The sequence below is a fragment of the Miscanthus floridulus genome, chromosome 4 (genome assembly GCF_019320115.1).
Source record: "Miscanthus floridulus cultivar M001 chromosome 4, ASM1932011v1, whole genome shotgun sequence".
NCBI classification, from domain to species: domain Eukaryota; kingdom Viridiplantae; phylum Streptophyta; class Magnoliopsida; order Poales; family Poaceae; genus Miscanthus; species Miscanthus floridulus.
This window is the reverse complement of record NC_089583.1, coordinates 87,515,644-87,530,553: the sequence shown is the minus strand read 5'-3', so window position 1 is coordinate 87,530,553 and position 14,910 is coordinate 87,515,644. Positions and strand designations below refer to the sequence as shown.

General features: G+C 47.3%; 2 protein-coding genes and 1 pseudogene across 2 annotated transcripts; 2 read left to right on the top strand and 1 right to left on the bottom strand.

Annotated features, from left to right (window-relative positions):
* Positions 1–1,328: 1,328 nt before the first annotated feature.
* On the top strand, positions 1,329–4,292 carry LOC136551995 (WPP domain-interacting protein 2-like). The gene is made up of 2 exons (XM_066543537.1): positions 1,329–2,555; positions 3,508–4,292. The coding sequence occupies exons 1-2, from the start codon at positions 1,562–1,564 to the stop codon at positions 4,137–4,139; spliced, it is 1,626 nt and encodes a 541-aa protein (XP_066399634.1). The 5' UTR covers positions 1,329–1,561; the 3' UTR covers positions 4,140–4,292.
* A 529-nt stretch (positions 4,293–4,821) lies between these two features.
* On the top strand, positions 4,822–12,442 carry LOC136551994 (probable mediator of RNA polymerase II transcription subunit 26c; annotated as a pseudogene).
* Positions 12,443–13,039: 597 nt separating this feature from the next.
* On the bottom strand, positions 13,040–13,730 carry LOC136551993 (photosystem I reaction center subunit V, chloroplastic-like). Its single transcript, XM_066543536.1, has one exon. The coding sequence runs from the start codon at positions 13,637–13,639 to the stop codon at positions 13,211–13,213; it is 429 nt and encodes a 142-aa protein (XP_066399633.1). The 5' UTR covers positions 13,640–13,730; the 3' UTR covers positions 13,040–13,210.
* Positions 13,731–14,910: the final 1,180 nt, after the last annotated feature.

Here is a 14,910-nt window from a genome sequence, read left to right as displayed (position 1 = left end):
TTATTTTACTGTAATTATTTTTCCCTTATATTTGATTTAGTCTTTTTATTAATTCCCCTATGTTACATGCGATACTTGTCATATTTGCGTAGTATACATATGGTCTATTTAACTTTATTTTTCCTTTTCTTATTTATGTTATTTATTTGTTCTATATATTTAGCATTTGTTATTTATGATTTTATTTATATTTTTGTTATTTTACTCTAATTAATTACTTTAATAATTTTATCTTTTACTTTTTTATTTTTTGACATACATGTGATGTTCTTGTAGTATACATGTAATGATCTATGATGTATTTTTCAATGTCCGCGTGTAGAAATATGATGTTCTATAATGTATTTGTGATGTTTAGTAAGCATACATTGATGTTTTAGGATATATTTTATGATGTTCGATAGCTTTTTTCTTCTTCTTTTTATTTGACTCTAATTAATTACTTCACCAATTTTATTATTTTATTTTCGATTTCATGATATTTTTTATATTCACGTAGTATACATATGATGTTCTATGCTATATTTTTATGATGTTTGTGTAATGTTAATGTGTTGTTCTATGATGTATTTGTGATGTTCGGTAGTATACATTGATGTTCTAGGATATATTTTATTTTTTAATTTCATGATATATGTGATGTTCGCGTAGTATACATATGATGTTCTATATTTTTTTATGTTCTTGTATTGTTAATGTGATGTTCGACGATTATTTTTAAATACATGTTCGTCATGAGATAAATGTTCTTTAAAAATTTTTATCGAAATGTATTCATGTGGGGTCGTGTTTTGAAAAGTTTATTGCAAGGAACACGATAATGTAATCGGATTATAATTATAATACCTGCTTTAGGAGTTATGACTTTTTTTTACTTAAAAAAGCATAGAATATGTGCTGATATCAGCTATTTTGGATTTTACTGTGTAGCTGTTAACGACACAATTGAATTTGGTCCTATTTGGTGAAGGAAGTTGGGTTTGTGTGTGTTGGGACTTGGGGGTGGTTTGCGGGGGCGGTTTCGGGTCGGCTGGTGCTATCTGCCACCGGTCGGCGGATAGGCGTACCACAATTGCCGTTGCTCCTGGGCCGTGAATGCGTGTCTGTAGTTGGGCCCAGAGTAAGCGGTGCGGCGGCGAGCCCAACCACTTTTCGTGCGGCCCGATTGCAGTAACAGCCGGCGGCCGGTGACCGGTGACCCGGATTCTGCATGACGCCGGCTAGTGTGTACTTTGTAGGGCCCGCCAGCTAGGACACGGGACCCACACAAAGAACTAGCCGCGTACAGCGAACACCACAAGTCCACAACGATAAGGGGAACAAAAAAATCAGCCTTTTTCTGGTTTGTTTACTGTTACTGTCTGTTTCCTCTCGCCTTCCACTCCCTGGATCTCCAGCTCCAGGCGGCCAGGCCCGAGCTGGGGAATTCCGATCCCAAGAGCCCCCACCAAGGGCTCGCGCCGATCCCAAGGACTCGTGCCTCCCGTCCTCCGATGCCGCAACTCATCCCATCCGGCTTCTGAAGCCGCGGCCTCCGACGTCAATTCCGGTGGCGGGCGGCATGGATTCCGGCGCCAACAGCGTCGGCGAGTCGGTGGGCGAGTCGCCGGCGCCAGCGCCGGCGACGGAGCCGGAGCCGCAGACACGGCCGGCCGAACCGGTCACCAAGGGCCTCGGGCTCCGCCGGTGGCGCCGTATCCCGCGCGAGCAGCACCACGAGGGGTCTCCGGCGAGCCCCGGGACCGGTACCGGCGCTGGAGCTAGCGCGGGTGAGGACTTGGCGGCGCAGCTTCACAAGCGTCGTTACGGTCCTGCCGCCGACGAGTCCAAGGGAAAGCAGGACGCGGCTGCAGAGGAGGTCGAGAGCTCGGTCGCGTCCGTGGAGTCCAGCTTCGTGCCGCTGGAGGCGTCCCCACCGCCGGCGCCGGCGCTGACTAGGTTGGACCCGATTCTGGGCCACCTGATTGCCACCGCCGGTTTCTCGGTGGGAGCTGGCGGCGCCGATTCGGACAACAGCGACGACCGCACCAGCAAGTTGTCCACGGCCGCCAGCGCGCCGCGCCACGACTTCTCGTCCGTCGGCTTCGGCCGGGAGCGCGACAGGGCGCGAGCCCGCGCCACCGGCGCGGCTCACGGCAAGGGCATTCGTTCTGCTCGTGTGCGCGGCGCTAGTGTGCGCGGCGCCTCCTCCCCTGCTGAAGCAGAGAATTCTCGCTCCAGCGTCGAGTCCAACCTCCGAAGCTCTAACGCTGCTCATGCGCGGCGATCTAGTGCTGGCGTCACAAGCAACGGTGTTCACAAGGTTCTATTCCCTGATGGTCATCAAAGTGACGACGAACCTCCAAGTGGGGACCTGCGGTATGCTACAGGAGGTTTCTACAAGGAGAATGGGAGTGTAGTAGGGAGATTGGGGAACTGTGACTCCGATTCCAACAATCATATCTTTGATGAAGCGAGTGTCGGCAAGTTTGGGAATGAAGGGACTCATTCAGGTTTGGATCCGTATGCTGAGTCGGTAGCGTTGCTTCAGTCGGCACAAGAAGCGCTTGAGAATGGTATGGTTTGGATTCCTCACTACCATCTTAACTTGCGAACTTTCAAATTATTCAAACCTTGCCTATTAGAGACTATTACGTATTGGAATTCTGCTCGTTGCATGGCGTCTCATGATTTTGAAGAGACAAAGTTGATTGTTGTTTGGTATGCTTGATTAATGATCTAAGTGTCATAATTGTTCATTACTACTTTTTGATGGACATGCAGGCATCTTCGATCTTTTAGTTTGAGGTGATGCCCTGGATTTTCTCAATGAGATTAATTAATTTAGGTTTATGATGTGGGCTACTCTATTTGCTGGAATGCTGATGGTGGTTGATTCAGTAAAACACCACTGTTTGAATGAGTTTGCTCCACTAGAAGAGTTTAGCTAAGAGCATCCTGCCAAATGGTCCTTGTTTGCTTTTTGTCTAAACAATTATTTTGCCTGTAATAAGAGCTGGTCAAGGTGAAGGCATGCTTGTTTCTAAAACAAATGCAGTAGCTTTGACCTTTTGCCATTTTGATTGGCATATCATAGCCATCAAGCAGTTCAAAGGTCATGGTTTTTTCCCAAGAATACGAAGTCTACTGTAATTATCTACCGCAATTGTTGATTGCTAAACACCTGCTAGAATTTCCCTGTGCTGTGATATACTTGTGTACTTTAGAATTTTCAGCTGAAAATGAGTAATTTACATGCTTCGTAACTTCTTCGAAGTGGAGTATTCGTTGTTGTATTCAGCTAGCATCTTTTCCATGCTTATTTTGCTTCTTCTGAGAAATACTATTGTAAATTTCGTTGTGCCAATTAACATATGCTGCATGGCCATAACTCATCTATATATCTTTATGATCTGCTGAAACCTTATTTAGCTTTTCCTACAAAAACATGGTTTTTGTTCTAAGAAAATCTTATTCTGCCCCTGTCAAGTGCTTTCCATTGACTGTTTCTTTCCATATATATTGCAGAGATCCAAAAGCTTGTGGCAATCAGGAAAGAAACTGACGAAGATTCCACAAGTAACCAAAGTGAAATAGAATGGAGCAGCTCACCTGTAGAAGAATTAAATGAGAAGATAAAGATGCTCGAGTCAAAGCTGGAAGAAGCCACCATGGTCATCAGTGAGCAGGATTCAAAAATACTTGAACTAGATGCACTCAGCCAAGTACAACCACAGAATACCATAGCATGTAACAACGATCTGCTGTCTCTACATTCTGATGTAGACCAATTGCTCTTGGAGAAGATGGAGGCAGAGATTCAGTGTTTTATCCTTACAAGAGCTTCACAGGATTGGAAACTCCTGACCATGGATCAATTTGCTCTTAACGAGGCACAGAAATCCCTTCCGGCGGATCACAAATCCTTAGAAACTAAACTGAGGCACGCCGAGAACAGGGTGATGATGCTGGAGGAGATGGTGGATAAACTAGAGTCACAATGCAAGGAGCTCTCCGAGACTTCAGAAGTTCTGAAGCTGCAGGCCAGAGCTAGCAGAGCCTCCTTGTTCTGCTCGGTCCAGTTTGTGCTGCTATGCATAGCCATCGGTACCATCCTCGTTCGCTTCCTGCCCTCTTCTCCGGACATTGTACCTACTTGAGGTTAGAAAATTATGCCAGTCAGCCTTTGTGTAGGCATTGTTGAAAGATTGTTCACTGTAACTTATTAGGCATCAATCGCCTTACAAATTTTCGTTTTTGTACCAGCAACTCGATTTTGCTAGTAATTTCTTTATGAACGTGAGTTTATTGTACTTCTGGGTTCTCTGGATTCTGGAATGCCACCTGTGTACTTTTGCTATGGTCACAATAATGTTCAAAAAGGGATCTCGTCACCTTGGTAGTTTATGCTGAGATCTGCCATGATGTTTTATGTGGGCTAATACGATATAACATAATTATAAATTCAATGAAACCCATGCGTTCGGAACAAACGCATGGCCACAAAAATCAGGCGCCAGGCTTGTTGGATTCAACCATCAAGCGGCCAATGCTGTTGGATCGGCAGAGTGAGCTACTGCATGATACTGTAACTTCATAAGCAAATCCGGATCTGAATATCCTGCCGAAACGCGTCACATTGCGTGCGCGTTAAGCCGCCATGCTAATCCGTTCTTGTGTCGAACTCGCCTGCGGGCCATTTATAAGGAAATCAATGGCAGCTCTCTCAACTCACATTGCATATCCTCTCCTTCTCACCGCCACTGCATCCATCCACCCGCAGGCCGCACAGCCACAAAATCGGTAGGCTAGCTAGGGTTTGACACGCCGCCGGCCGCCGCCATGTCAGGGCTAGGCCCGCTTCGCCGCTGGAAGCGCTTTTTCTCGGCGTTCGGTCACATCGACGCCGCCATCTAAGCTGCCCACCGTCCATCTCCCGCGACGAGTTCCGGTCCCTAAGGGGCAGAATCGTCGAGATGCTGTGCGACGCCGAAGATGACGACGAGAGAGCGGAGCAGCTCTGCTTGGCTCTCGACGGCGCGATGGCGGAGTCCCTCGTCACGCTGCTGGAGGTGCCCGTGTCGTCGAGGGCTCTGGCATCCGGCGACCTTGCTAAGTCCGTCTCCACCCTGGGGCAGCACGAGTCAGCCCGGATCCGCAGCCTCACGCGCGACGTTGTGCGCGGGTGGCGGTCAGCCGTTGACAGCGAACTGGACAGCGCCAAAGCAGCTATGGAGGCCCTTAACAACCTGTCTCGTCTGATGCCGCCCGAGAAAGAGAGACTCGCCTTCGTCGTCAACACCAATGTGCACGTCGCCAACGGCAAAGACGAGACGCGAATCAACGACACACACGACAAATTTCCATCCAAGAGGACTCCCGTCACCACCGGCAAAGAAGAGACGCAAACCAAAGACACGCCGGCCAAATTTCCATCAAGAGGACCGCCGTCTGTTGGATAAGCCCAACGGCCTATTGGGTCTTGGTCATGCGTCCTAATCAGGGGCGCCCAACCCTATATGGTTGGTGGGCCTCTGTCGCACTGCGCTATATAAAATGGTGGAGGCCGGCGGCTCATCGTACGAGGTTCACCGTGAGCCAATCCGCCCCACCAACAAACCCTAAGTCCGATCTAGTAAAGGTGCGCAGCCAGCGACGGGAAGACGTCACCGTCATCACCGTCGGCCTCACTGCACCCCACTGCGTCGCCGGACTTCACCGACTCTTCTCCGACCATCGCTGTCCGTGCGCAGAACGTCACCGACAGAACGAGATGGTCGGATCCTCCTCGATGGCGTCCTCCGATGGTCTGTACACTTCCATCCACTCTCCTCTCTCTATCACTCTGTAGTATGGTTCATTAGGTTTTCTACTTGTTCCTCCCAAATAAAAAGAACAACCCGACTAGATGCTACCCTAGGTGATCTCTGGAGTCTATCAATGGTATCAGAGGCCTGTCTAGTTCGTAGATCTGGATCGGGGAAAGAAAAGTAAATCGAACTCTAACCCTAGATCAGATCGGGTACGGGAAAAGTGGACACGGTTTCAACAAAGAACCCTAACCCTAGCAGTTCGTCAGCCTAGGGTGTAGATCTAGGGTTTCCAAATCAAAAGCAAAGAAAAACGAATGAAAAGAAAAAAAGTGGATTTCGAATTCGATTCGGATCCAATAGAACCAACCCTAACCCTAAAGATAGGAAGCCTACCTGGGCTTTTCCCACCGCCGGCGGCATCGCCACCGCGCGGAAAGGAGACCGTGGCGTCGCTCCCGAACGGCGCGTGGGACAGAACAACGAGCCGCCCGGCACCTCGCACGTGCGGTCACGGCAACAGGGCACCACCATGCAGCCCCTCGACGGCGGCGTGCTCAGCCTCGGGCGAGCACGCACGCCGGCGAGAGGGCACGGGGCGGAGCCGTTCTTCTTCTCCCTCGGCCACCGAGGACGGCTGCTGCTGCGGCTGGTTCTCAGAGAGCTGCGCGATGAGAGAGAAGGGGAAGGAGAGAATGACCTAGGGTTTAGGGGAGCCGCGGCCGTCGCGGGTTTTCATTCGGCTAAAATGAAAGGAGGACCGTCGATCGACAGCCAGCAGTGCATCGGGCCATTTTAAGCCCAGGAGGGAAAGGTAATTCCCGGCCCAGGCCTAGGTTGCGGCCTGGGCGCGGGGGGAGGCGCCGCGCGCGTCTGCGTGAACCGGCTTTTGGCACTAGGCCGCGCGCACTGCTGCTGGACCGGGCCAAATGCACAGTAAAAAATTATTCAGTTTTTTCCTTTTCCAGAAACTGATTTGATTCATATTTGATGAATTTGAATTGAATTTGATGATAATTTCTGTACAAAATTTATCCAACGATATTTTTTGTTCAGTAAATAGTAAAGTTGCTTCTGGAAAATATTATCATGAGAATTTTATTCAAAGTTTCCGCTGCATATTTAAAGTTGTTATGGACTTTTAATTAAATTCGAACCAACGGGGGAATTTAATTTTAAGAGCCAAGAAATGAATATGAGTTGATTATGATATTGTTATTTTCTGACCAACATTGTTAATAGCAATATTATGATTTTAATGATTATGCATTATTTCTATTTCTGCCCAACGGTGATGTAGATTTAATGTATAAAACAATTGTATGTTTTAATTTTGACCAACGTTGAAACTAAGGCATGCAAATTGTTGTTGTTTTTTTATATTATGTTCTCACTTTAAAGAGAAATTGTGTTTTCAGGAGGATACTCCTTGATGGCTTATATCAAAGATATCCCAACTCTTAAAGGGGATAACTACATTGAATGAAAGAAAAAGATCGACTTGGCCTTCATTTTGGCTGAGGTTGACTAGGTAGTCACCACATCGTGTCCTAAAAAACCTGTGGCACCGGTGAGGGAGACTGATGCTTCATGGCAGAATAGAGAGCGGGACTTTGCTCCCGTAAAAATGTCTTTTGACCTCGAACATAGAAAGTGGGTCACAGCCAATAAGAAATGTTTGGTTGTGATAAAGAATACAATTAAACCTGTAATAGTGGGCTCAATTCTAGACTGTGACACGATCACAGAGTACCTAGAAAGAATAAAGAGTCAGTTCATTGGCTCTTCAAAGACATGCAACCCAGCTGATCAAGCAGCTGGTGACAGAAAGGTACTCTGGTGGCGGCAGTGGCATTAGAGAGCACATACTGAGAATGAGCAATTTGGTATCTAAGCTCAAACCAATGAATTTGGCACTTAAGGATGAGTTTCTTATTCATTTGATTTTTGCTTCTTTGCCTAAAGAATTTGACACTTTTATTGTTAATTACAGCATACAGCCCGAGAAATTGGATCTAGAAAAGCTCATAGCCATGTGTGTGCAGGAGGAGGAAAGAATAAAAGTTTCATAGGGTGGTACTATCAACTACCTAAAAGATAATAAGAAAATGAACTATAATAACAGCTCTTCCTCCAAGTTATCTGGAAAGGGTCCCATGCAACAGTCTCAGAACAAGCAATTCCCAGTGGATAAAGACCAATGTCTCTATTGTAAGAAGACGGGACATTATAAGAAGAATTGTTCCGATTTCCTAAAAATGATTATGAAAAATAAAGGTGAGAACATTATTACGTTTGTAAATGAATCCTTGTATGTCAAGTTTTCAAAATCTACTTGGTGGATTGATTCAGGTGTAACTATTTATGTTGCTAATTCTTTACAAGGATTCCGTTTGATGAGAACTTTGCAAAGAAGCGAAAGTTTCATTAAAGTCGCAAATGGAGTACAAGCAGATGTTGAGGCCATTGGCGATCTTCCACTAGAGCTTGCTGATGGCTTCATACTTTTTCTTAGAGATGTTCTTTATGTACCTTCTTTGCAAAGAAACTTGATTAGTGTATCAAAGTTGGACCATGATGGTTATGATTGCCATTTTGGAAATGGCAAATGTCAGATATTGTTTAATAATAGATGTATTGGTCTTGCCTTCCGACAAGACGAGCTTTATTTGTTATCACTTCGTGAAAATGTGAATTCCGTATGTGATGTGAATAAGAATGTATCATCATCGAACAATGCAAACAGAAAACGAAAGAGAGCTTATGATGCGTTGTCGAAATTATGGCACTATCGTTTAGGCCATATTTCGAGGGAGAGAATAGAAAGACTAGTTAAGAATGATATTCTTCCTCCATTAGAGCTCTCAGATTTAGAACAATGTAGAGATTGCATAAAAGGAAAGTATGTAAAGAAAATTAAAAAGGATGCCAAACGAAGCACAGGAATTTTAGAGATAATTTACACAGACATATGTGGTCCTTTTCCTATGAAAAGTGTGGATGGTTATGATTCATTCATAATATTCACAGACGATTACTCTCGTTTTGGCTACATTTATCCAATTAAAGAAAGAACAGAAGCGTTGGATAAATTCAAAATATTTAAAGCAGAAGTTAAAAATCAGCATGATTTAAAGATTAAGATAGTCAGGTCTGATCATGGGAGGTACTACGGTCGGCATACCCCATATAAACAAGTTCCTAGACCTTTTGCAAGGTTCTTACAGGACAATGGTATAGTCGCCCAGTATTCAACACCGGGCGAACCTCAGTAGAATGGAGTAGCTAAAAGGTGTAACCGTACCCTGATGGATATGGTGCATAGTATGATAAGTTACTCCATCTTACCGTTGAGCCTATGGATGGAGGCATTAAAAACCACCATTCATATTCTCAATAGAGTATCAAGTAAGTCGGTGCCCAAAACACCGTATGAATTATGGATAGGAAGAGTACCCTCACTAAAACACTTACGAGTGTGGGGGAGTCCTGCTGAGACTAAAGTATTTAACCCAAGTATTGGGAAGTTAGATCCCAAAATAGTAAGTTACCATTTCATTGGCTATCTAGAAAAGTCAAAAGGTTTTTATTTCTACTGTTCAGATAGACATACAAAGTTTGTGGAAACGAGACACGCTGTCTTCCTAGAGGATGAAATGATAAGGGGAAGCATGGTAGCTCGAGAAATTAATCTTGAGGAGAAACGGGTGTATGCACCCACTCCGATGGTTCAGGAGCCATTTTTTGAGCTACCTGCTGCTGCTACACCTACAACGTAAGATGTTGTGGTGCCAGCACCTGTTGTTATTCCTCCTATGACAACAACAAATGAGGATGAGGAACCCATGGTTCAGAATCCTACATAACCTATTGCCACACATGAGGGGGAGCAACAACAGCCTCAAACAGTAAATATGCCAAATATGGAGGCCCTTAGAAGGTCTCAAAGAGTTAGAAGATCAGCTATTTCTGATGATTATGAAATCTATAATACTGAAGAGTTTCAAATGGAGGATGATCCCACCTCATTTGAAGAAGCCATGAGAAGTGATCATTCATCAAAGTGGCTTGAGGCCATGGAAGATGAAATAAAATCAATAAATGCCAATAAAGTTTGAGATTTAGAAATAATTCCTAAAGGAGCCAAAACAGTAGGCTGTAAATGGGTCTACAAGACAAAACTTGACTTTCAAGGGAATATAGAGAGATATAAAGCCCGACTTGTGGCAAAAGGCTTTACGCAAAGAGAGGGGATTGATTACAATGAGATATTTTCTCCAGTCTCATGTAAAGATTCCTTCAGAATCATAATGGCATTAGTGGCACATTACGATCTAGAATTATATCAGATGGATGTAAAGATGGCATTTTTTAATGGAGACCTAGAGGAAAATGTCTACATGGCACAACCAAAAGGTTTTGTCATAGAAGGAAAAGAACGAATGGGATGCCGCCTAAAGAAATCCATTTATGGATTAAAACAAGCTTCAAGACAGTGGTACTTGAACTTTGACCAGACAATAAAGAATTTTGGGTTTAAAGAGAATGTTGAGGACAATTGTGTCTATACAACGTTTAAGAATGGGAAGTTTATCTTTCTTGTTCTGTATGCGGATGATATCTTACTTGCTAGTAGTGATGTCAGTCTACTACTGGAGACAAAAAAAAGTTTTTGTCCTCAAAGTCTGATATGAAAGATCTTGGTGAAGCTTCGTTCGTTCTAGGGATCGAGATTCACCGAGATAGAAGTAAAGGGGTATTAGGACTGTCACAAAAGGCATACATTGAAAAGATCTTAAAGAAATTCAGTATGCACAAATGTAGTCCCTCACCTGCTTCTATAGTCAAGGGCGACAGATATGAAGATTTTCAATGCCCTAGGAACCAATATGAGATCGATCAAATGAAAGTGGTTCCATATGCTTCAGCTGTCGGAAGCTTGCAATATGCTCAAGCATGCACGCGCCCTGACTTGGCATTTGTTACCGGGTTACTTGGCAGATTCCAGAGCAATCCTGGAATAGAACACTGGAAATTGGTAAAGAAAGTCTTGCGTTATTTGCAAGGAACAAAAGGCCTCATGATGACGTATAGAAGATCTGATTCACTCCATATAGTGGGATATTCATATTCTGATTATGCGGGAGATAATAGAAAATCCACGTCTAGATATGTGTTCACTCTCGCAGGGGGAGCTATTTCATGGAAAAGCTCAAAGCAAACCGTCACTACATCGTCCACAATGTATGCCGAGTTTGTAACGTGTTATGAGGCAACGGGGCAGGTGAACTGGCTAAAGAAGTTCATACCTGGTTTGAAAGTGGTTGACGACATCTATATACCACTGAAGTTATACTGCGATAATAATCCAGCAGTACAGTATGCTCACAACAATAGGTCAAGTGGTGCTGCCAAACACATTGACATAAAGTATTATGTTGTGAAGGATAGAGTCCAGGATCAAATGATAAGTCTTGAGCATATAAGTACCGAAAAGATGCTCGCGAATTCGCTTACAAAAGGCTTACCACCCAACGTGTTTAGAGAACATGTAGCCAGCATGAGTTTAAGGGAAAGCCTATGATTCCTGGACTATAAAGGGCCCAAAAGTTAAAGTATCTATTTTAGATTAGAGACGTGCATTGTAGCTGTTAAATCTATCGGCGATTGACCGTGACGATGAAACATGGTCTATGCATCATCTGTGAAGAAATGAGTAAGGATAAAAAGATTGAAGTTTAAAGTTTAAAGATAAAAGTAATAGTGTGAGATCAAGGGGGAGAATGTCGGATTGATCTCCCAGCCAATAAGCCCAACGGCCTATTGGGCCTTGGTCACGCGCCCTGATCGGGGGCGCCCAACCCTACATGGTTGATGGGCCCCGTCGCACTGCGCTATATAAAGTGGTGGGGGCCGGCGGCTCATCGTACGAGGTTCACCGTGAGCCAATCCGCCCCACCAACAAACCCTAAGTCCGATCTAGTAAGGGTGCGCAGCTAGCGACGGGAAGACGCCACCGTCATCACCGTCGGCCTCACTGCACCCCACCGCGTCGCCGGACTTCGCCGACTCTTCTCCGACCATCGCTGCCCGTGCGCAGAACGTCACCGACAGAACGAGATGGCCGGATCCTCCTCGACGGCGCCCTCCGATGGTCTGTACACTTCCATCCACTCTCCTCTCTCTATCACTCTATAGTACGGTTTATTAGGTTTTCTACTTGTTCCTCCCAAATAAAAAGAACAACCCGAACCCTAGGTGATCTCTGGAGTCTATCACCGTCACCACGGCAAAGACGAGACGCAAATCAAAGACACGTCGGCCAAATTTCCATCCAAGAGGACTCCCGTCGCTGGCAGCAGTTGTAGTGAATCCGACAAGATGTTGGCTACTAAGCGTAAGCTCCGAGAGGGCTACCAGGAGGCCGAGAATGCCAAGAGCCAGCGCAAGATCCGCGTCATCGAGGACCCCAAGATGTTAGAACAGCCGAAGCCACCACGAGAGAGTATCCGAGAAAGATGTGGGAGCCTAACCACCGTGAGGCGTTCTCTGATGCCTTCCTTCATGGTTTAGAATTCTGTAGCGGTTCAGAGTTTGCTGTCCACTGCTGCCGTGGTGTAATGTGATGTGATGATTACTATATTGGACGTGTAATGAGATTGAATTGTTTATTATGTTACTGATGAAATTGTTGTTCAAGTGATATTACTTACTGAATTGCACTTGCTTCTTCCAATACCAAATTCACGTGGCAGTAAAACCATGTGGTCCCACTACTTGTTCAAATTGTTTTTTTTTGTTTGCACGGTCAGAAAACATCATGTAGGTATTCTTAAAAAAATGTTTTTTTTGTTATCTATTAGGCATCAACTCTAAGAAACTTCAGTTTTGTGACATCAACTCCGTTTTCACCGGTAATCACTACACTGCGGTAAAACTACTCCTTGGTTCCCCTTCCCCGGATCCTGGAAATGCTATTTTTGCTTGTTCTTTTCCCCTGGCCAATGTTCACTTATTATACTGTATCAGACATCTGATCTGCTGATGTATGTGTTGTTCTCAAGTCATGAACTAGCACAACATAGGTTGGCTTTGGCTTTGCGCATGACATTCCCTATTCGCTGATGCTGAAATTTGGCTTATGCTGATATTTATGCTGAAATGCTGTGGGAGGAAACCACTGTTCCATGGCTGAAAAGTAGTTCGGAATAAACTCAAGTGAACCGGGCAACTAAAACAGGGACAGTAACTGAAGAAGGCAGAGACATAGAGGAAGATCAAATTCATGCGGCACTATACACGCGCAGTTGCACTACTTGTCCAAATTAACCAATCTTTGAGCATCAGATACATGCATGGCGCAGAGCCAAACACACAAACGGAGTACTGTAGAATACAAGCTCAGGAACACGGCCAGGCGCTCAGAAGAAGTTGGGGTCGTATCCGTTGCTGGAGGTGGCGAGGATGTAGTAGGCGACGATGTGGCCGAGCGAGCCCCAGGCGAGGACGTCGACGAGGTTGAAGCCCACGGGGTCGTTGGACTTGAGCAGGGCCGAGAACTCCTTGGCGCGCTCGTCGCCGGCGTCGAAGTGCGTCTTGCCGTTCTGCGCGGGCACCTGCTTCGCCACGTTCTCCCGCTGGAAGTTGAAGAAGACGAAGCGGCCCAGGAAGAGCGACACGCCCGTGCTCAGGCTGATCACCAGCGACGCGCTCAGCTCCGCGCGCGCCGCCACGGACCGCCTCGCCGGCGCCGCGCGGAACGCCACGCGCGCCCGGCGGGGAGACGGCGCCAGGCGGAGCCCGGCCACGGACGGCGGGGACAGCACGGCGGCGGTCGTCGATGAGGCCATGGCGCTGCTGGTGTTCCTCTTCCTCGAGTACTGGAAGGCGCGGCGGCTGTGGTGTTTCCTCTTGATCTTGGTAGCAACGACGTGTCTGCTTGATTAATGGTGTTGGGTATATAGTGGGATGCTGACTTGGCAGATATGGCGGGCCGTGGGAATGCGAGGTTAGTGATGGAGGAGACGAGGATTTGAGGGCGTGGCCATGGCGTGTGCCCATTGGAGGGCGCCGGATAAGGTATCCGAGCAGACCATTTTTCACCGGTAGCGATGTCACTGTCTTTGCATTTGGCAAGTTACTCTACTGCTACTCGGGTGGCCAGGGAGCCACGGTGAATTCACTACACAGATATGGCTGTGCATTCGTGCAACTCTGCATTCTAATACTTGGTTGAGCTTGTTCAGAGCTTCATATTAACCACGAAATTCACTACACAGATGTACCGGATGAGCTCTTGGTTATTCTCAGGGCTACAATTATACTTGGCCATCGGGCCGGCCCGGCTCGGCATGGCCCGGGCACGGCCCGGAGGATGTCGGGCCGGCACGGCACGCGTGCCTCCCGTGCCGGGCCGAACCGGGCGCTGGGCCTGGCCAACGGCCCAGGCACGGCCTGTCGGGCCATTTTTCGGGCCGAGCCGGCCTGAAAAGCCCGAGCGTCTTAGCAGGCCATGCCGGCCCAGCAGCCCGACGAGAGGGGAACGGAGGCGTCGTCGTCGCCTCCAGGGCGGGCGCGGGTGGCGAAGGGGCGGCGCTGGCTGAGAGAGGTGGGAGGCGGTGGCGACGCTCGACGCCGGATCCGGCGAGAAGAGAAGGGTATGGAGAGGAAGTTCTGGTCGGAGTAGCGGACAAGGCAGGAGCCGTAGAAGACAGTGGGGAAGCAGGCCCTGCAGGAGGAGGAGTCGGCGTCGCCGCGGCAGAGCGCGAGCCCGTAGACGGTGTCGGGGACCTCGCCGATGGTGGCCGTTGCGAACGCCTCCTCGAACGAGCAGTCGGAGAGAGGGGGAAGGGGAGGAAGCGTGAGCGAGCAGCCGGAGATCGTGGCGTCGGGGCGGAGCTCGTGGCCGGATCTAGTATCGGGACGGAGCTTGGGGCCAGCGCGCTCGTTCCCACGGCAGCCGAGGCGGGACTGTAGGAGGCGATGGCGGCGCTCGACGTTGGATCCCACGAGAAGAGAAGGGGATGGAGGGGATTCGGCGAGCCACGGGGAAGCGGGAGCTCGAGGCGTCGGCGACGACGCGCGAACACGAGGTTGCGCGGCTACTGTGGCGCGAGCAGCC

Excerpts from the sequence above, each read along its gene's own strand:
- LOC136551995 (XM_066543537.1), top strand. The coding sequence starts at position 1,562 with ATGGATTCCGGCGCCAACAGCGTCGGCGAGTCGGTGGGCGAGTCGCCG. Across the intron at positions 2,556-3,507 it reads ACAAGAAGCGCTTGAGAATG|AGATCCAAAAGCTTGTGGCA; the intron begins GTATGGTTTGGA and ends TATATATTGCAG.
- LOC136551993 (XM_066543536.1), bottom strand. The coding sequence starts at position 13,639 with ATGGCCTCATCGACGACCGCCGCCGTGCTGTCCCCGCCGTCCGTGGCC.